This window comes from Nuphar pumila, chromosome 7, assembly GCF_984573655.1.
Source record: "Nuphar pumila chromosome 7, dmNupPumi1.hap1.1, whole genome shotgun sequence".
NCBI lineage: Eukaryota > Viridiplantae > Streptophyta > Magnoliopsida > Nymphaeales > Nymphaeaceae > Nuphar > Nuphar pumila.
This window is the reverse complement of record NC_143255.1, coordinates 10,552,276-10,576,029: the sequence shown is the minus strand read 5'-3', so window position 1 is coordinate 10,576,029 and position 23,754 is coordinate 10,552,276. Positions and strand designations below refer to the sequence as shown.

The 23,754-nt window shown below is 36.0% G+C and overlaps 1 protein-coding gene across 1 annotated transcript; it reads left to right on the top strand.

Moving 5' to 3' along the window:
• Window positions 1–19,887: 19,887 nt before the first annotated feature.
• Window positions 19,888–21,721, top strand: LOC149831113 (uncharacterized). The gene is made up of 2 exons (XM_090012935.1): window positions 19,888–20,458; window positions 21,405–21,721. Exons 1-2 carry the CDS (start codon window positions 19,888–19,890, stop codon window positions 21,719–21,721), a joined length of 888 nt encoding a protein of 295 aa, XP_089869061.1.
• Window positions 21,722–23,754: the final 2,033 nt, after the last annotated feature.

Genomic DNA, 23,754 nt, shown 5'->3' with positions numbered 1-23,754 from the left:
GACTCAGGTGAAATCAGACTTGGACCAAATTTTTAGGTATCATATGGGGTCCAGACTCAGGTCTAATCGGGTCCACTATAAGAAAAATCTTAATCGGACCTGATAAGAACTTCATGAACCAGACCCGAACCATACCCTGTAAAACCATATTTTTATCATTTTTTCATTAAAAAATACAGGTCTGAATTGAAACTCGAGTTGGGTCTGGGTCTGGTATAAAATTTCATAAACTATACCTGGAACCATGACTTTCGAGTTCGGACCTGAGTCTTCATTGGGTCAGCCTCTTATTTATCACCATACCCGGATTCTATAAGGTTTGGTTCGAGTTCGAGTAAAGTAGACCCGTTGATACCCTTAATTACAAGTAATGGAGGTTCGGTGCGCATATATGAGAGAGCTTTGACTTCGATGTGTACTTTGCTCCGGTCTTGTTGGCTTAAGAAGAGTCCTGATCGGGAGCAATATGATTGCACAAAATGTGTATTAAGAACCTGATCACCCTCCATCAGGTCTTGCGCCCCACACCTGTCTGGAGGGAGAAGCAGATCAGGTCATGCTGAACATCAGCGTTTTTGCTCATGCTAACATCGTGGCCGTCTGTTTGCATTTTGGATGAATGCCACGTACGTAGTTTTGCTGACTTTTTAGCTTTTCAAAATACAAATCGGACGGCCACGATGTTGGCATGAGCAAAAAAAACTCATGTTCAGCATGACCGGATCTGCATCCACTGGAGGGTGATCAGGTGCTTAATGCACAAATTTTTTGTGCAATAATATTGCACCTGATCTTTTCACCGTTAAGAAGGCTCTTAACCTTTTTCGGTTTCTTCTACTACACTGGCGGTAGCTTTTGTTACTTTATCAATCATCATGATGTTATAAACTATTTGCTGGGGAAAAGCGTGGAGCCTACGATTATAAATGGATCAGATGTGTGCTGATTATCCGATCCAATCCAATTGCTGTGTGAATATAAAAACGATAAATTTTATTTGGATCTACATAAACCTAAAATATGTTCAGGTAGGTTTATAAGCTTGCAGCTATAATTCAAACAAAAGTGTATGATGTAAATAACTTTTAATTACATCTACCCTCCATGTCGTTGACCCAGCATAACCTGAGCCTTGATTATGTGTTATGCAGGCAGGTTTTAGATGCACCCTAATGAACAAGCATCTAAGAACAGGGTGACATGAGTATGGTGATTTCATCTAAGAACAGGGTGACAAAAAAAAAAGTATTATTTCAATAAAATTTCATTTTTATATTAAAATACCAAGACGTATTTTTATTGATTAAAAAATTAAAAAGTCCGTGTCCTCATGTCCTATTTTAAAAAAAAAATCCAACTTTGCCACCTCAAGCATCCTCATGTCTGTGTGACATTGGTTTACTTTTTATTGCCACACTTTTGTCTCTCAATCAGTTTGATGTCTTATGATCTGGATTGACACAATACCATATGCTTTAGTATTGGAAACATAGTTGTTTACATTCTTTGCTTCTCAAATACCATGCTACTGGTTCTCAAAACATGGTGAGGAATCAGTAATAGTTGGGAGGCTGAATCCTTAAAGTAGTTGTTTATGCTTCCAAACAATTGATAGAATTCACAACTCCTCCCAAATTCGTTTTGTTTAAAATCTAATAGTTGTTCTTCCTCCCCTCCAACAATGGTTCCAAGGGAGGGGAGGCTGACATCATTGGCTGAGGAATGGACGGCTGATATTCGTTTAAGACAGGATTCATATGAGAGGTTCTGGGTGCTGTTTATCTTCATGATGAATGACATTCATGTCCAAGCTTCCTTCCTTCCGTCTTGATGCGTTGATTGGTAAACATTGGCGGGTCCTACCAAATTTAAATTTTTGTGCACTGATGGCTGAAAGGATTAATATAATCTTTGAAAATGAAGTCTCGCATGACTTGGTCCAAAGTCTGATGGTCGTAGCTGGTCAAGGATACTGACGAGAGGGCTGCACAGATCATTTCTTATATAACCAATCGTTCAGTTACATCCATTCTAGCTCTACCTGTGTCCATAGTGACAAATATCGCAAGATTTATGAAAATCTCATCGCAAGAAATTGCTTGAAAGTTTAAAACTGTAATTTCTTGCAAGATTTTCAAAATATTGTGAGATTTATATATATATATATATATATATATATATATATATATATATATATATATATATATATATACCATGATTTAAATGTGATATTTATGTTTTAAATGGCTATTTATCATGAAAAACCATGTGTTTTTACTTTTAAATAATTTTTATTAATATTTTCTTATAAAAAACTTTTTTGTATTTTTTAATTTATCTTTTATTGACAAGATTTTGCCAAAAAAATACGAGATTTATGAAATATTTTCAAATTCTCACGAGCTTTTAAAAAATGAGATTTTGCCGTTTTTAACGTTTGTCATTATGCCTGTCTCTCACTCTTTTCTTATTGGCAAGCTGGGGTCAGCCATCACACTTTTCTTTTCTTTTTTGAATATTGGCAAGCCTTTTGTCATGGTTGTTTACATTCTTTGCTATTCAAATACCTGGTTCTCAAACATGGTAAGGGATCAAGAGTAGTTGCGAGTCTGAATTCTTGAAGCAGTTGTTTATGCTTCCAAACAGAAGACAGAAGACAGAAGACAGAAGACAGAAGACAGAATCCAAGACTCCTCTCAAATTAATTTTCTTTGAAATCTAAGAGTTGTTCTTCCTCCTTGCAACTCCCTCCAACAAGCATATGATAGTTGTTTATGCTTCCAAACAAAAGACAGAATCCAAGACTCCTCTCAAATTCATTTTCTTTGAAATCTAAGAGTTGTTCTTCCTCCTTGCAACTCCCTCCAACAAGCATATGATAGCTACGGGTTCTCAAAACATGGTGAGGAATCAGTAGTAGTTGCGAGGCTGAATCCTTAAAGTAGTTGTTTATGCTTCCAAACAATTGATAGAATCCACAACTCCTCACAAATTCATTTTGTTTAAAATCTAATAGTTGTTCTTCCTCCCCTCCAACACGGGTTCCAAACGGGGACTGACATCATTGGCTGAGGAATAGATGGCTGATATTCGTTTAAATCAGGATGCATGTGAGAGGTTCTGGGTGCTTTTTATCTTCACGATGAATGACATTCACGTCCAAGGTTCTTCCTTCCTTCCGTCTTGATGCGTGGATTGGTCCTACCAAATTGAAATTTTGGTGCACTGAAAGGATTAATAATCTTTGCAATTGGTCCAAATTCTGATGGTCGTAGCTGCGGGCAAGGATACTGATGAGAGGGCTGCTCACGTCATTTCCTATATAACTTACATTCATTCTACCTCTACCTGTGTACAAATATCACGATATTTATTGAAAAATCTCGCCGTGAGAAATTGTCTGAAAGTTTAAAACGATAATTTCTTGTGAGATTTTAAAAATAGTGAGATTTGTGAAAAAACATAAAATACCATGAGATATTTACGTTTTAAACGGCTAATTATTGTGGAAACCGTGTGTTTTTATTTTTAAATAAATTTTATAAATATTTTTTTTATAAAAAATAAATTTTTTATTTCCAAGAAATTGCGGAAAATGCAAGATTTATAAAAAAAATTCAAATTCTTGCAAGTTTTTGAAAAACGAGATTTTACCGTTTGTTACTATGCCTTGTCTCACTCCTTTTTCAGCCATCACACCTTTTTTTTTAAATATTGGCAAGCTCAATCACTCGAATACAAAGAATTTAACCCCGTATTACAAGTAGGGGGGGGGGGGTGTCAACTGGTTCAGACTCAGATGAAATCAGACATGGAACAAATTTTTAGGTATACATGATATCTGGTTCAGACTCAGGTGAAATCAGACTTGGACCAAATTTTTAGGTATACATGATATCGGGTTCAGACTCATGTCTAATCGGGTCTACTATAAGAAAATTCATACCCAGACCTGATAAGAACTTAATGAACCAGACCTGGTAAAACTATATTTTTTATCATTTTTTCATTAAAAAATATGGGTCTGAATCAAAATTCGGGTCGGGTCCAGGTCTGGTATAAAATTTCACAAACTATACCTGGGTCCATGTATTAATCTGACTTTAGAGTTCGGACCTGAGTCTTGATGGGGTCCTCTTATTTATCACCATACTCGGATTCTATAGGGTTTGATTCGAGTCGGGTTCGAGTAAAACGGACTCTTTGACACCCCTATATAATTACAAGTAATGGAGGTCCGGTGCGTGTATATGAGAGAGCTTTGACTTCGATGTGTACTTTGCTCCAGTCCAGTCTTGTTGCCTTAGGAAGAGTCGGTGCAATATGATTGCACAAAAAATGTGTCTTAAGCACCTGATCGCCCTCCGTCAGGTCTTGGGCCCCACACCTTACTGGACGGTGATCAGGTGCTTAATGCACAATTTTTTTGTGCAATAATATTGTACCTGATCTTTTCACCCTTAATAAGGCTCTTAACCTTTTTCGGTTTCTTCTATTACGCTGGCGGTAGCTTTTGTTACTTTATCAATCATCATGATGTTATAAACTATTTGCTGGGAAAAGCATGGAGCCTACTATTATAAATGGATCAGATATGTGCTGATTATCCGATCCAATCCAATTGCAGTGTGAGTAGAAAAACGATAAATTTTATTTGGATCTACCTAAACCTAAAATATGTTCAGGTAGGTTTATAAGCTTGCAGCTATAATTCAAAACAAAGTGTATGATGTAAATAACTTTTAATTACATCTACCCTCCATGTCGATGACCCAGCATAACCTGAGCCTTGATTATGTGTTATGCAGGCAGGTTTTCAATGCACCTTAATGAACAAGCATCTAAGAACAGGGTGACATGAGTATGGGGATTTCATGTTCCGTTGAACTTAACGAACATGCAGGAGTTAAGACCAAAGGGCTTTGCGTCTTGACTCAAGACGAAGTCTTGAATCTCATAAGGTTTCCTTTCTCCCTTTGTTCCTTTCTCATAATATTTGCTGCCTTCATGTGTAAGGCTTCCAATGAAAAACTCATAACTTTTTTTTTTGCACATCCGATCCTCTAAATGTGATCTATATATTGGATGAGCAATGCTACGCCGAGAGCACCTACTCCCACCTACAAGAAATCATAGTTGTCGATTGCATCTTATCAATTATAGATGTATTTAACACAGTTTATTTGATAGGAATTATGTTTTAGATCATATTTTTTGGACATCAAAAAGGTTTTTTCAAGTCATAAAATTTTGGTACATTGTGAGCCGTTGATTTTTGAAGATCTTAAAAAACCTACATGTATACCATAATCGCATGATTCAAAACTTGTTTTCCACTAAATAATGATCGTAGATTTAAAAATTTAAAGCTTCAATTAGGTGGGACTAGGTGATCCGAGAGCACCACATCATTACTGATATTTGATCTAGTAGAAACCAGTGTTGGGAGCTTTTTTTTTTATTTGTATGTTGTTTTTTTGGGAAATTGAAAAAATGAACAGCGTACTGGATTTTCAACCATCCAAAAATTATATTTTTACGTTGAAAAAAATACAATCTAAGGGTCAATTTCTACTATTTTTTTACTATGCTGAACACATCCATGGATTAGATTTGGTCAAAACAATCTCTCTATGATCTAGAAGATTTCTTGCCCAAGAGGATATAGCAAATATTTTTTATTTCATGTAAACCTTTTGTCACCTAATCAGGCCCTGTAGATGTAATCTACACGGTTTACTTAGCAGAAGACTGGATCATGTGTTTGAAATGTATAAATAGGTTTTCCCAATGACTTCAAAAATCAACAAACCCACAATGTACGAAAATTCCATGGCCCAAAAACTTGGCTTTGTACCTTGGAAGAACATTATTCAAGGTAGCAAACAAACTGGGCCTATCACGTAGTTGCCAAATTAAATTGATAACTTTCACCTATGACTTCCAGCTCAATGGTACAGTACCTTCAATAGTTGCAAACATTTACCCAACGGTCTCGCATAAATATTGAAGGTGTTTTCTGGTAAGCAGAGCCGTACCTGTGTTTCATGGGGCCTGAGGCGGAGGGAAAAAATGGGCCCCCTATTAATAGTGAGTTCTGGGGGCAGTGCCTCCGAATCAAAATAACAATAAAATTTGCATTCACGTTAAACAAATATAATATTTCAAATATTTATATTATATTAAATAAAAATATATAAAATATTTATATAAACTACCTAGACAATACTCATTCGTCTTAAAAATGGGCCCCTAAATTTTTTTTGGACCAGGGGCCCTGAGGCCCAAGCCTCATTGGCCTCTTTACAGGTCCGGCTCTGCTGGTAAGTGCTCGAGCTGGATATGAGCTGGTATGGGCTTCATAGCCTGTTGATCGAGCTCGGATGGGTGCAACGTGAGCCCGAGCCAGCCATGCCAAGGTATGAAATCCTATCGCACAGCCCGTTTTCATCCAAAAACCATCAAATAGGGTGCCTTGGTTTGAACATGTTGGCTTGGGCTAAGTTTGGTTGAATCCTCCAACAGCCTAACCGAGACCAGGCAAAATCAGAACCAAGGCAGGCTGCACCCCATCTTCATGGGGGCTCAAACCTAGGCCTAGTTTTTCTGGATCTACTTCAAGAAATTTGGCTTAGTGATGCATAATGTCTGCATAGAGACTGTGCTAGCACTGTTAACTTTTTTCCTTAATTTGAGCTTGAACATACTTTTGGTCTGGGCCTAACCTAGGCTCTCTATCTTTTTGGAGCTTAATTTGTTTTCAATAACTGGAAAAAGACTACCTCACTCATATTCAGCTTGTTGAGCACTCATATTCAGCTTGTTGAGCCTATTTCACGAGTTTGAACGTTTCCACCATCCCAAGGCAAGCTCCCAAGCAAAGCCTTATAGAACTTCTACTAGGTGTAGTGTAGTCAATCAGTACAAATCTGACCAAGACTATATGTCTTTGATAGATGCATCTAGCCCAATGTTGTCAAATTCGTATCAGACATCCAATTGGTAGGCCAACGATTAAGTGAAGATCATGCGATTCCGACTCAGGCATGAAATCAATCTAAATCGGCCTACTTTTAACCAGCAGTTTACATGTGCCATAAAAATATAAAAACAATATTACAAAATATTAAAAACTATTTTTCAGCATTTTTTGATTTAATTGAAAAAATCCGAATTGGGCCAGCTGTGAATCGATTTTACACCAATCAGGCCGATTTGCAATGATACTGACAACATTGATCGAGCGAGAGTGGTTTCAGGGAGCGGGTATATGCCACGGCTATACGCGTACCAGCTTGCCACATGTATCATTTTTTATGATGGAAAATGGGGAGAATTCATCCCCATTTTGCCCTTTTTACATTTAAAAAAAATGAGAAACTCTCTCAGTTGATTTAATGTAACCGATCGGTTCCCTGCTAGCTGGTATTCTGGCAATGCACTCAAAGCGATTCTCGCCACCGAATTTTCTGGTAGGAAGAGCCTCTCAGAGAGGAGGACACCATAGGTAGCGATGGGTAGTACAAGACGTAGTATGTTGGTCATACATGACCATAGTGGTCTAGTTTCATGCATGGTTTCATGCGTTGAGGGGAGAGGTGGGCTGACTCTCTCTCCAATGCTTGAAACCGCCGGATAGAGCGCTTTATTTAAATGAAACACATTTGAATGTTCTTCATTTCGATAAGCACTTGGTGAAACTGTTTACCGATTTTCTTTCCTTAGAGAGAAAATTGATAGGTCTCAAAAAGCTGGGTAACAGCGATCCAGAAGGGTGAAACCACCAACATATATCTCTCCCTTATAAGGGAGAAGGTTCACTCAAAATCACATACGAAAAGTGAAAGAGCATACCCTTTCCTGAAGAAGGCCTATTATGACCATACCTCTTTGCTCTTCTTTCCTCCATCTATACATTTAAGGTACTCAGATCCCTTCAGTGGTATCAGAGCACATGTTCTTATTGTGTGCAGTCCTCCTCCACCTCACTATTCGGAGTCGTCGATCATCGATTACTATTTGACGCTCAAAGCATCAATGATCACCAAAAAACAAGCATGAGAAAGGTTAGTGCTTGTCTGTTCTTTTGGAAGGATTGTTTTTTATGCACCTAACCAAGTCTGGTCAGATTTTCAACCTTAAACAGTGGAAATTCAGCAGTTTGACAACACATAAAAAAAATAATGGGTATTTTTCATTAACCGTATCATTTTTTTTAAGTTTGATAGGTCACCAAATTTCGGCAACCTACCCCACTAAAATAAAATAAAATAAAATAAAATAGCAAGCCCCTGCAACAAAACCCTGTGGATTTTTTTTTACATTGCTTTAAAAAAAATAAAAATAAAAAGAAGGAAGAACACATACCCTAGATCGAGGTTTGCGTTAAGTCGCTAAAGGGACATCGAAAAAGAAAAACCAATGACCCCTAAAGTTAAAAACCTCCATTTTTTTGTTGTCCCCTGAGAAAAAAAAGTGGTTTGCTTCCTTTTTCATTTTGATTAACAAGAAAAGTTTTTTTTTTTTGCAAAGGGTCGCGAGTATCCGACGACCTCTCTTCATTGATTTTTTTTTTTTTTGAAAAAAGGGGGTTTTGCAGAGGGTCGTTGGTATCCATCAACCTCTGTAATATCATGTGTTTTTTTTTTATACTATGTTAAGTTCTAAAATTTCAAAAAAATTAGTTGTGTTATAGAAAAAATGATAACTACTCAATATTATGTGGCGTTAATTGAATCTTTGTCCGGCCCAAGTCTCATTGGCCTTTAAAATCAAGTAAAATTCAAGCAAAAATTAGGTTAAATTCAAGCAAAATTCGGAGGCAAAATGCAAGTTATACATCATTATATGTGCCTCAAAATTCTAAATTCAATAATATTTTATTTTCCTAAATTTCGGCTACGGTTGACCCAAAAATTGCTTTCTTTAACAAAAGCCTATCTCGATGGGATCGGGTCTGGGTTGGATTGGACTGGATCTGATCCGTATGAGCTAAGATAATACACATCTGGACTTAGTCGAAGACCCATATTAATTAGGATCTGATCCAGTTCAAGATTCATATGGATATGGGATATGGATTTGGATCTTGGATCCATATCCAATTTCAAAATTCAGGTCCAATAAAATTAAATTTTTAAATTCAGTATAAGGGTTTAATTTAAGGAAATTTAAAGTTAAAAAGGTTCTCAGAGGGGTAAGACACCCTCTATTTTTTTAGATATTTATTAGTTAACAAATAATTAACAATTAATTAATTAATATTAATATTAACAAATAATTAATATTAAATTAATATTAATTTTTAGATATTAAATTAATATTTATTTCAGTCATATATGGTAGTTACCAAATAGTTGGGGTCTCTAGAAAAGCCCAATTTGGTTGAGTAAAAAAAAGTAAGTAAAGAAAAAGGTAAATAAATAAAAAAGTGAAAAAAGTCAACAAAAGGAAATTTGAAAGGGAGGGTTGGAGATAGAGTCTCATATGGGAAAACTCTATCTCCCTACCCATATGGGAATCTAGGGGGGGGGGGAGGTCACCCTCTAGAGCCCCCCCTCTATTACAAAAACTCAAAAAAAAGAGAGAGAGGGAGAGGCAAAGAAAAAGAGAGAGAAGGAAAAATTGTGGGAGAGGAGAAAGAGAGAAAAAAGAGAAGAAGGAGAAGAAGATCATCTTCCTCTCTGATCGTTCGATCATTTTCAAACTTCAACAAAGGTACGGGTTTCTCTCTCAATTCGAATGGAAAGAACTAGCGTAAATTTCATGTAATGTTTTTGATGGATAGGAAGAAGAAGAAAAAAGGAAAAAACAAAAATCTGACACATATATATATATATATATATATATATATATATGTGTGTGTGTGTGTGTGTGTGTGTGATTACCTTTCTTTTTCAGTCACTATATATATACATATATGCATATGTGCGTATATATATAATGATAAATCAGTCAATAAATTTTACTTTGACATGTGAATACTGTTTCAATTTATGTGCATCAGTCTCACTGTTCACAAGGACAAATCTGTCCCACCATGTGTGAAGATAGATCTGGACAGATCTGCTAACTACAATGGTGGACAGATCTGCTGAGCATTGCAGATGCGCAAATCTGGTCCAAATCTACGAATCTAAATGACAATATAAGTATGCTCAAATGGTCCCCTTTTCCCAAGCCCGTCGCTGTAAATTTTTATCAGGTCATTTGTGTTTTATTCATGTATAAATATATATGTACATGAATACATATATATGTATTTGTGTACATGAATCAACCCTCCTTTTGAAAATCACAGACATGATTTGGGGTTAGATCTGACCCAAACAAGGAATGTTGCAGTATATATATATGTGTATGTGTGTGTGTACGCGTGTGTGTGTGGATTTCGAATTCCTTTTTAGATATTTGTATAGTTTCTGCTATGCATATTCAGATCTGATATATATAGAGTCTTTGCTTTTTATATTTTGCTTTTTAATTAAATAGGCATATTTAGATTCAATACATATGCAGTTTTGTATGAAGTCCGAACTTCAAATTATGTGACAACTTTTCAAACAGTCACAAGACTGTTTTCTGGACTGTCAAACAATTATTTTTGCACTGTCAAATGACTAGTTATCGGACTGTCAAATGGCTGAATTTCATACTGTTATAAGTCTAATGTTCGGATTGTTATAAATATGATGTTTTGGACTATTATAAATCTAAAAATCGGACTGTTATAAGTCTGATTTTTGGATTCTTATAAGCCTGGATTTTTGGACAGCCATATGACTATTATTTGAGACTATATATATGACAGTTTTTCAGATTGTCATATAATTGTTTATTGGACTAACATATGTCTGTTTTTTGGACTGTCATATGCTTGTTTGTATATAACTGATGTGCTTTATAAAGTGTCACTAAGTTCATGATATTATGTGACTATTATGCTTTATTAGGTATAACTGAAAGGCATGCCGCATACAATTGTTCATGTTTATTAAATGTCACCAAATAATTATGTTAGATATGACTACTTATGTTTATAAAGTGTTACGGGAAATCATATTATATAAGATTGGTTCATACTTTATAGTGTGTCACTAACATACATATTCGTGTGATAGTATGCACACTTTTATTGGACTGCCATGCTTTATGAGTGTTATAAAAATATATGTCATGTGATTGATTATACATGCTTCTATGTGATTGTTCCTGTGTTCTAAAATGTCACCAAAAAAATTTTATGTTTTAGTGTTGTAAAGAATCATCACATACAAGCAAAAAATGAACTAAGACTTTATATGGTCATCAGATGAGTCAAGATTGTTTTGTCTAAGCCTAGCCGATTGCCAATAGAGTCTTAGTGTTGTTCCATGTGTGGGCAGCATAGCCTCAGAATTGGTACTCATATTTTGAATCCTGAGCATGCCCGAATTTGGAAAAAATGTTGTTGTTTACATATATTCGTGAAATCTAACATTATGTTGGTATAAATATACATATTATGAACATAAGAATTTTGAAATTGTATTGTTATTGCATTAACATGATCATGTGCATGTTTGAATGTTATGCATAAAATGAATCATGAAAAATGCATGTTGTAAGCATTTGTTTATATGCAGATATAATTTGTTTTACATATACATTCATATTGTGTGTGATTGAATTTTCATGTGTGGACATGTTGAATGATCACATAGTTACATGTTCAATATGGTTTTTGCATGAGGTGTATCAGTGGTTTGAATGTGAACCACTTTAGGCCATATGGGTCACGAGCACGTGTTGCTCTAAGTCATATTATATGCATTGTAAAATCCATTTGAAACTTAGTTTTTATTTTTGAATTAATCGCATTGTTGAATTTTTGTAACAAGCCAAGGTCCCGTGTTGTGTTTTGCATATTGATTTGCAAAACCAATCTTTTGTAAAGAATTTGTCTTTTGATAAAAAGATAAAAGAGATAAAATAATGTAATTAATGTTGTTCTTCCTAGATATCCCTTTCACAATGTAAAAATCCTGAATGGTAGTTTTGGAGAACCGTGAAGATACTAAAACTTCATGTGTTATTGTACCCCTGAACCCGATATGGTGATTCACCTCTCAGCTACGATTTTAGGGAGTTTCTATCACTTTGCCTAGGGGTGGTGTATAGACACAGTTGTTGTTATATGTATACCAAGAAAGTGGCATCTGTGGATGTTGATTTTTTTGTTGTCCCAACATTAAATATTGATTTCTAATATTTCGTTGGATGGTATTGATTTTTTATATCAGTCAAGGGCCAAGTGTGAAACCTAGTAATAAAATACAAATTTGTGTATTAAGCTACAACTAAGAACCTATATTCAACTTCGAGAATTGTTGTGCCCATTTTGAGTATTCACGGATTTTAAAGAAAAGTGAAACTAAATTTGTGTCCATTTAATAGGGACATGAATATAAAAGAAAACTCTTATAATAATTTAATAAGCTACGCATGCATATACACTGATATCATGCATATTTATTATTCTGCATTAGTTCATGCAATTTTACTTATTTATTTCCCTATTAGCTATTGTTATGCATAATATTTAATCTTGAATTCCTGAATAGCTATTCAGTTGTGAGAATGCTATAGTTATGTTTCTCTAAAAATATTGTATGAATTTGATTTATTCCTTTCCTATTTGGATCTTTAGAGGAATTCCTATGCAAGATCTTGATTTTGACCTTGTGCCCTTTATGTTTTTCACAGACTATGAAGCCCAATGATGAGAACATCTTCTATATGGAGCTTACGAGCCTGCATTACTACTTTTTGATATTTTTTTTGTGACAACGTGGCTCCATTATTATTGACATTTATTTGATTATGTTCTTAAACTTTAATTATTGATGAATAAAGTTAATTAGTTGAATGTTGGGTTAATGTAGCATCCCTTATGGTTTGGATTGTGTTATGTCTGTAAGGCCCCAAATCTCTGGGTATGGTTTTCGTAATTTTTTTAAAAAAATCACTTTTCAATGGGGATGAGTTGGGGTTGTTACAACCTCTCTTCACTGAAAAAAAAAGCAAAACCGAAAAAAAGTTTTTATAGAGGGTCACAAGTATTTGACGACCTCTCTTCACTGAAAAAAAAAGGTTTTTGCAGAAGGTCGCCAGTATCATGATTTCTCTTCACTGAAAAAGGTTTTTTTTTTTTTTGCAGAGGGTCACCGATATTCAATGACCTCTCTTCACTAAAAAGAAAACAAAAACAAAAAAAACAAAACTGTAAAAAGAGGCAGATTGCCTATAAATTTTTTTCCTTCTTTTTCATCGTTGACTCATCATCACTGATGTTGTCATTTGTGTTTTTCTGGCTACCCAACCGACAAGCCGAATGGGCTGCCTGTAGAAGTAGATTAAACCCTCATCGCCCTTTGATGGAGAAAAAAATTGCAGACCTTCACAGACCTGATTTTTTTTCTCTCAAAGTCTCTGTTTCTCGAAGGATCAAATGGTTTTATACAGATTAGTACATAAAATTACTTAATCGTCCCTGATCTTTTCTGATAATATCGGTCAAGTCCTTGCTTGGTTCATTTACATTTTAGCCTTTGTTCTTTTATGTTATTGCCTGTTATATTTTGCTGCAATAAAGTTACATTCTGTCCCTATTATTTTTATATTTTTGATGTCTATATCCCTCACTTTACAAAAAAGGTCCTTAATTTTTGGTAATTTATAATAAAAAAAATCTGAACTCTGACATATATCCAAAATGATCTTATATTTTTTATGTTTTGCAGAAAACCCCTTAGTTTTTTTTAAAGTCCTATTTTGGGGGTTTTGTTTTTTTTCTCTTCAGTACTCACCTCTGACTTTTCTAAAATTATAGAAAAGTACTCAGAGTTTGTAGTTTACGTCATTGATTTTTGTTTTAGTTGAAATAAGAAGAAATTGTTTGTCTTCTTCTATTTTTTTTTTGGTATTTGCATAAAAAAATAAGTTTGATATCATAAATTTACTAATTTTGAACATGATATTTTATGAGTTCATGGATAATATTGTTTTATTTATCTTTTTGTTGAATGTTACAACATATCTTTATCATGTTTTTCCATAATAAAATACTTAAATTTAAAAAAATTGACTAGTAGAGTTTGTGCAAATGAATTGGCCACAACTGATAAATTAAATGGAATCAATTTTCATATTTGGAAGAGGAAGATTCCTCTCATTTTGACATTAGAGGCCATCGATAATGCCCTGACTATTGAAATGAGAGATCTGGTGACAAAACTACCGAGGTAGACAAAACTGATTTTCTCAACTATAAAAGTGATAACATGTTGTCTAGAACCCTTATGCTCACTTACATAGATGACGATCTAATTAAGGCGTTCGAAAATTACCCTACAACAAAGTCTATGTTTGATGTTATTTCAAAAAAAAATTATACCACCTTTGAAACTCACATTCAATTGCTCTTAAAGCAATATAATTTATGTCAGATGAAAGAAATTGACAATATAGTTAATCACGTGAACAAAATGCTAGTAATAGCAAAAGAATTGACAATTGTTGAGAATGTGATTGTTGATCGATGTAGATATCCACTATTTTGCATAGTCTCCCATCTTTATGGAAGATGGTGCAAACTGCTGTTAAACTGAACTTGAAAAATCCAACCTTGGAAGAGATTCCTCCTCAACTTAAAACTGAGTAACGACATATGCAAGAAGACAAGAAAAGTGAATTACATTTCACAAAAGATGCTCCAAACCACAATGATAGCCTTTCTAGACACCCATATTTTAAGACAGTTTTTTAAAGGTAATGACAAATTTGATAAGAGTAAATGTCTAAGATTTTACAAGCCGCAAGAGCTGCCTCCCAAATAAATTGCTTCAAGTGTTGAAATCTCGAACACTTGGAATCAGGCAAACAATAATAATAGTAGGAACAACAAAAATAGCTAGCAAAATGGCAGGCATAATATAATTTGTGTGATATCGAAATGCACTTATGTAGACCAAGTTCTTTTTTGGATGGTGGGTGGACTCTGGGGTGACATGTCATATAGCCATGAGCAAGAAAGAGATGGTGTATATGAACAAGTATAAAGCCGGTGACTATCGGCTGTACATGGGAAACATGTATTCTGATGTTATGGGTGTTGGGATTTATCGTATTAAAACTTTTAGAAATAATATTTGGTTGTCAAATGTCTTGTTTGTACCGTTCATGAGACATAATCTAGTATCAGTTTTGGCATTAGTTGCAAAGAGTTTTGAAGTTAGATTTTTATTAGAAAAGGTTATTATGGGAAAACATAGTCGAGTCCTATTTGATGTGGTCTTTGATAAACAATATGGTCTGTTCAAAATTTATGATTCTTAGATGAATAAAATTCATTCGATTTTTGCTTATATTGACAATGTCTTTAATGTGGATGTAAATGTCTGACACCAAAAACTTAGATATGTTAATTTATAGAAAATGAAGAAACTTGTTAAACTAAATCTAATACCTGACTTTAATGAATCTTTGTTTCACATATGTGAATCTTGTATTTATGAAAAAATGACAAGAAAACCGTTATCATATAATGCAATTAGAGCATCTGAATTATTGAAAATCATACACATTAACATTTGTGATCCTTTTAAGACTCAAACTCATAAATGAATGAAATATTTTATATCTTTTATTGATGACTTTTCACAATATAGTTATGTATACCTTATAACTTATAAATTAGAGTAAATTTGTCATTCTCTCACTATATGTAGGTGATATTCTTTTGACTGAAAACAACAATGATATGATTGTCAAAACTAAGTCATGGCTAAATTCTTAATTTACGATGAAAGACATAGGTGAGACATCCTATATTCTTGGAATTAAAATCACTTGATATAGAAATTCTAAACTTTTAAGTATGAGTAAAGAAAGGTATATAAATCATATACTTAAGAAATTTAAAATAAGTGATAGCAAGCTTGTTAGAACACGTGGTAAAAGATATCAAATTGAGTAAGAATAATAGTCCTGGTGATGGACAAGAAAGACTGAATGTCCCTTATGCACAAGTTGTTAGAAGCTTGATGTATATTATGTTATGCACAAGGTCTAATATTAGATGTTTTGTTAGCCTCATTAGTCGATACCAAAGTAATCCTGGTTGGCCTCACTAGCAAGCAGTAAAAAAAATATTTTAATATTTAAAATGGACTATAAACTTGAAATTATGTTTTCAAGATGATGCTTTAGAATTAACTAGATGTTCTGATATTGTCTTTGCAAGCAGCAGAGATGATAGTAAGTTCACTTCTAAATATGTTTTATTTTTCTCGGAGGAAGAACAATTTTCTAGTCTTGTAAGAAATAAGGCTGCATAGCTTAACATACTTAGAAAGCAAAATATATTGCATACAATGCAACAACCACAATTATTGTTTGGATAAGTCGCTTCATTAATGATTTGAAGCAGGATATAACCAATGGGGCAGTTCAAATTTATTGTGATAACTAAGTTGCCATCTCTTTTATGAAGAGTAGAGCGAATAATTATAAAAGTAAACATATAATGGTAAAATATCATTATATTCATGACATGATTGAAAGAAATAAAATCAAAGTCAGTTACTTACCTACATCTGATATGATTGTTGATCCCTTAACAAAGGACATATTAGAAAAAATATTCTTGAAACATGTATCTTGTATATTTGGCTGGATGAGTAGGTAAAGAATATAGCTCATTCTAGAAACATTGACGCAAGTGAAATGCTCAAATAGTGGGAGGTAAAATCATGCATCGTGATTATTCTCACATGGCCAAGTGAGAGATGTTGTTCATACATGATCATAGTGGCCATGTTTCATGTACAGTTTCATGCATTGAGAATATAAGTGGGCTCACTCTCTCTCCAATGACTGAAACTGCCCAATAGAGAGTCTTATCCAAATTAAGCACATTTAAATGTGCTCATTTGGATAAGCACTTGGTGAATTTGTTTAATGATTTTCTCTCCTTAAAGAAAAAATCGATAAGTCACAAAAAATTGGGTAAAGGGAGTGAAGCCACCAGCATATATTTTTCCCTTATAAGAGAGAGGACTCACTCAGAAACACATACAAAAAGTGAGTGCAGACCCCTTCCTAAAGAAGGCTTGTTACGACTATACCTTTCTGTTCTTCTTTCCTTTATTTTCGCACATCAGGTACTTAGATCCCTTCATATACTACAACAAAGCAGTAGATTAGCAGTCTCCTGAAACTTGTTGGTGGATCCAATGGCACTTGGGGTTGGCGCAGCCGATGAGGCGGGTGGAGGAGTTGGACTTGGGGATGAAGGAGGGCACTCCGACATCAACGAAGGGGCAGTTTTGGCACCGAAAGTTGTGGGTGCAAGGGAACTAGACGAGATTGCTCCCCATGTCGACAACAAAGGAGATGGGATGAAGAGGGGTGTCAAACATTAGGGTGAGGTAGTACTCACTGGAGCTGCATGAGGCCATCAGAGCAGTCACCTCTAAGGCGCCATCAAACAGGATGGGCTTGGGCAGGTGTTAGTGATGCTTTACGTAGTGGGCTCGGGCGATGGAGGAGGTCGCAAGCTCGGAGAGCTTGGCTTAATGTTTCGGGTGTATTGCCAGGGGGCAGGTTATATGTTCCCCCTGAAACACGCACTATCGCCACATGTAGCTACAGTGCGTATTTCGGGGTCCTGACTGAGCATCGTGTGGCGCTTAGTCGGGTGTACGATCACACTTTACATCCTGCAGGCGGGTGTACGGCATGACCGTACACCCGACTGAGCGCCACGCAACGCTCAGTTGGGACCCCAAAACATGTGCGTGTTCTGGGGAGAACACGCAACACCCTCTCCATTGCCAGAATATCGTCTGACAGGGACCAGTCCGGTGGGTCCTAAGAGAGTTTTTCATTTTTTTTTAAATGTGAAAAGGGCAAAATATGAATGAATTATCTCCATTTTTTCATTTAAAAAATGGTACATGTGGCGAGCTGGTACATGTCATGGCATATATCCTCTCTCTGGAGTCGCTCTCTTGATCTAGCGGCCTCAAACTCGACTTGAATCTCACCAAATCTTGGGCTTAATTTTAGGTAAACTGCAAAAGCTGCCTTATGAGATCAATTCAAGAAAATGTGCCATGGTGTATGTTGTTTGTTGATGATATTGTTTTGATTGATGAGTCTAGAGCCGGGGTTAATGCTAAGTTAGAATTATGGAGACAGACATTAAAAGCAAGAGGTTTTAAGTTGAGTAAGAGTAAGACAAAATACATGGAATGTCGGTTTAGTAAGCAACGAAGTAGTGATGAGAGTGTAGTGAAGCTTGGTGAGCAAGAAATACCGGTGAATAATTGTTTCAAATATTTGAGATCTATCATTCAAAAGTATGAAGAAATTGATAGAGATGTAAATCATAGGATAAAGGTTGGGTGGATGAAATGCAAAAGTGCAACTGGAGTGTTGTGCGATCGTAGAATGTTATTGCGGTTGAAGGAAAAGTTTTATAGGACGACTATTAGACCCGCTTTACTATATGGTACAGAATGTTGGGCTGCCAAGAGACATCATATTCAAAAAATGAGTGTAGCTAAGATGCGGATGCTTAGATGGATATGTGGAAATACAATAAAAGATAAGATTCGGAACGAGGAGATACGTAAGAAGGTAGGCGTTGCACCCATTGAAAATAAGATGAGAGAGAATCATTTACGGTGGTTTGAACATATTCGGCGAAGGCCTAATGATGCTCCAGTTAGAAGGATGGAGAAATGGGAAAATATATTAGTTAAAAGAGGTCGGGGTAGGCCTAGGAAGACATGGATGGAGGTGATAGAAAAGGATTTGAATGCTTTGAACCTCACCGAGGACATGGCATTGGATAGAAATGATTGGAGGAGAAGGATTCATGTGGAAGACCCAGAATGATTTTCTTTTTTGGTTCATATCGCCGACCCCAATTGTTTTGGGATGAAAGCGTAGTTGTTGTTGTTGTTGCAAAAGCTGCCTTAACATGTCCCTGGATTTTATACACCATCTGGTTTTTACTTGTTCTGCCACTTAATCCTAAAATTACTTAGATTTTCCTTTTGTTGATAAATGATTCACCAAATTGTTTATGGTGAAAAAGGTACCTTATAAGCATTTTATTGTTTGCAATGGCAAGAAAACTCATGCCAAACTCTTTTGTTTTTTAGTCTTACCCTTTTAATTCAGTATTTGACTGTGCCCTCGAGGACACTGCTTGGGCTTATCTCAGAAAAAAGCTCCTAATCCCGAGTCAAGACTACGTTTTATTCATGCCCTCACGTTTGGCATCGTTGCCTCATAATCCCTCCTGTACAAGCACACAGATTCACACTGATGACAGCCACATAAGCTCAGCTAGACCACCTATGTTTCTGTTTCACAAAGTTGTGACTCCTTTCAGACACCCACTACGGTGGTGGAATAATTGTGGCTCTTTCTCTCTCTGCAGAGAAAAAGAAAGCATTAAAAATAATTAAAGTTTACAAGAAAGGATACAACATAAAGCTAGGCAGCAGGAACCAGCTCTCTCTCTCATGTGTGGGTGTGTGTGCACTGTCCTGCAGTGGTCTGACATCTGGACACAAGCAGAAAAAATGGAGTTTGAACAAGAACCAACTAAGTTAAAAGGCCAAAGATGGAAATGCCAGTAATTTTCAGGCAGCATTCTTTTTTCACTCACATGCTTAGCAGGTCTGTGGTACTGAAAATCACAGTTGGAAAAGCACTGTCCTGAGTTTTAGGTTCAGAGTTAATGGTAGAAGAAATCAAATTAGTGAGACAAGGATTGGTTTCTTTTCTCTTGCTTCCCCACTTCATTTAATGGCTGATCCCAGAAGTGAAATGATGGTGGTGGAGGGATTAGGAGGGAAGAGGATCAGAGAGTACAGGAAAGGCAATTGGACACTTAATGAAACATTGGTTTTGATAGAAGCCAAAAAGATGGATGATGAGAAAAGGATGAGGGGTGGAGAGAGAGAAAGGAAGCAACCAACAGAGCTCAGATGGAAGTGTGTGGAGAACTACTGTTGGAAGAAGGGTTGCTTTAGGAGTCAGAACCAATGCAATGATAAGTGGGATAACTTGCTGAGGGACTACAAAAAGGTGAGGGAGTATGAACTGAGGCTTGTGCAGGGACAGGTCTCTTATTGGGTGATGGAAAGGCATGAGAGGAGAGAGAGGAACCTGCCCAGCAATCTCTTGCCTCAGATTTATGAGGCCTTAGTTGATGTGGTGGGGAAAGGATCCAACATTCCAAGAACTGATCAGCGGTTGCCAGGCATGACTGTTGCTGTGGATAACCAAGTTGGCAGTAGCAGTTTTCAGGCCTTGACATATGGAATAGAGCATCACCACCTTCCAATTTCAAATCCATCACTGCCAACTCTTTCACATGGCCTGCCACCACCTTTGTTAGGTTCTCTCTCTCATATGTTTGGATTCAATGGCATTTTCTTTTTCCTGAGGGACTTGGATTTAATGGTTATTGTTGTGTTGATTATGAACTATTGTGTTAAATTGAAGAAAGTTGATGGGGGGTGCACGTTATTGTGTTATTTCACTGTGAGTTGCTTTTTTTATTTACTAGATCTTTTACTTTTTGTGTGAGAGTTTGGCTTCAACTTCTCCTAATCTCTTTACTGCAAAATGGGTTTCCTTTTCCCACCGACTTTCTGAGAGTTGAGTTGGTTCTTTCTGGTTTCGCAGACATTTCCTTGATGCATATGCTCTCTCTCTCTCTCTCTCTCTCTCTCTCTCTCTCTCTCTCTCTCTCTCTCTCTCGTGACTACTTTATCTTTTCAAAATGGAGGTGATCATTTTTTGCTTATTTCCTTTATCTTTTCAAAATGGAGGTGATCATTTTTGCTTATTTCTTTGTTTTTATAATTGATGCATTTTAGTAATCCAGCTAGTTTCATGGCTATGCTCTCTCTCTCTCTCTGTGTGTGTGTGTGGCTGTTTTGCTCTTATGTTTCTCTTTTGTTTCTCTCCCATCCAATATTCTGTTGGATGTATTTTGGTAATGTTGAATGATGAATGTTCTCTCTCTCTCTCTTGATGGAATGTTTTCCATAAGAACGTAATTTTTCGTTACTGTTGGATTGATGCTATTCATAATGTGTGCCATCTTATTCTTATATGTACACATGATTTTCGCCATCTCGCAAGGATTTTTTACATGCCTAATTGTGATTTTCATTAAATGGGGCCTATCGTTGGGTAGTTTAATATGGGCCTTTGTCTTAACCAAGTTAAGTTAATTATATGCTACTACTTGTAATGCTATCAATTAAATGTCATTGTTTATTTTTAGTATTGATACATGCTTTCTTATGCTACATTGGAGATGTGTGATCGCTCAGATTTTGATGGAAGTGAGCATTCAAACTCCCCTTCAAAGAAGAGAAAAGCTCAAGAAAAGATTGAGAACAATGCATTGGACACATTAAGCTCTGCCATCTCCAGGAGTGCTTCTATGTTTGCAGACACACTTTTGGCATGTGAAGAGAAGGAGGGGAAGAGGCAGAGGGATCTCATGCACTTGGAAGAAAGAAAGCTGAAGCTTAAGGAAGCCAACACAGAGGTCAGCAGACAAGGGATCAATGGCCTCGTAGGGGCTCTCACCAAGCTTGCAAATTCGTTCCATGCATTAATGCCACAAAAGAAACCTGCCGTATAAGGGCACCGGGCATGGTTCTTTAAGAGAATAATCCACTTGTTCTGAAAAAAAAATGGTGTTTTTGGAATTGAATTGGACTCGACAGTGTTTTTATTAATGCAGCCATCTCTCTCTCTCTCTCTCTCTCTCTCTCTCTCTCTCTCTCTCTCTCTCTCTATATATATATATATATATATATATATATATATATATATATATATATATATATATATATAATATATATCACAGTTTGAAGTCTAGGTTTTTGGGGTGTTTTTCAAATCTGATCGTTCAGCATGGTCAATTTTCTGGAAAACGACATTTGGCTCTTGTTTTTTCATAAAAAAAATGTGAATTTTTTACCTTCAATATTTATAAAGTTTCTAGACTGTCGCTTTTCAAACCTTATAAAAACGTACCCATGTGTTTGAACGGGATGATCCAAGAGTCCATTCTTATAAAGTTAAGCGTGTAGAACACATCTATATGGTCAGATTTGAGAAAAATATGAAAAAAAAAACTTCAGAAGCCCCGATAGACCAGCAATAGGCATGGACCGGTGTATTTATATATTGTGTCTTGCAATTGAATTTGGTTTAGACTGTGTTCTTAATCTCTCTCTCTCTCTCTTCGGTAATTGAAGTATGAATTGTATTGCAATTTGACTTGATGATTCATGTGGCAATGTGTCATCCAAGATACTGAGGATGCATTGATCTTCTGAAGTCATAGTTCACTGCCTCTTTCTTTTCTCCTTAGGTCTTGAGGGGGTACCGTCAATGAGGTCCTAAAGAAGCAATCAGAAAATGATTTTGTGTGTGTATATATTCCGGTAATGATGGGGACTATTTACATCTGCTTCTGCTTTTTAACTTTGTGTCTGATTTTGAAAAGCTGCACTTGGGTGCATGATTTCTCAGGTGAACTGGTGCACACTAAACAAGAAAGGCCACCCCAAAGAGCACCTATTTTGCTCAGTAGGGAGATTGACGTTACACTGACACCATGGGTTCTATTAATAGCATGATAGCCGTCCATCTCCCCCGAAAGCAGATGCCTCAATGGAGAGCAGTTACCGTTATATTATACATGACAATATATTTCATCACCACCGCACATCTCACTTGATGGAGAAGTGAATAGGGCTCACTCTCACACATCTCACGGTTTCTAAGTGAGATGTGCAGTGAAGTTTGAATATAACCATCTATTTTTTAATTATTTTTTCGAAAGGCAAGCTGAGGTTAGGCAGATCCCAAACCATTTATACAACTATACCATTGGGTTTTGAACCTGCAATATCCCAACACAAGGTGACTTGGACTAGCTGCTCCTACCAGATAAGCGGAGCCCCTTGGTCAAGTACAAGATAACTATAACTGCTTTTGCTTCAATGTCAAATGTCAAGATAACTGTTACTTCTCGTGTTTTTTCTAAATATGTAATATAAATTTAATTCTTACACTAAAAATCATAAAATTTAAGAACAGTAAATTTTAACTTAGTTTTTATTGGCTTCTAGTTCAATTTTCATATCACTTTCTTTTTATTCTCATTTCTCTTACAAATCGATTCTTCACGTCTTGCTTCCTATAAATTTCAAAATGGCTTGCTTCTTGTATGTATGGTTTACTGCTTCGCTCTCTACACTGTCAACCTTGGACAGGACGCAGTCAATTTTGTGGATCCTTGCGTCCTGCGTATCAAACACAGTCGTATATGATGGTCTGACAACTGCCCATCTCCCAAGAGGCAGATTGTCTTAATGACAGATGGATGGCGATAAATTCACCAGTGCACTAGATTGTCACCTGATTCCGGCATTGCAATTAAGACAAAACAAATGATTTTTGCATGTTAGGCTGAAAGCTTGCAGCCACCCAATTCTTCATGTGATCTGTCTCTTGAGCAGGGCTATCCACTGTCGGATCTTGTCTAACTTTTCTGGATCCAATCCAACAAGAGTGGACTAGGGATCTGAATTCCAGTCAAGCAACATAGTTCTCACTAAACCAATCACATTATAGTGCATTTTCAGGATATAAAACTGGTAT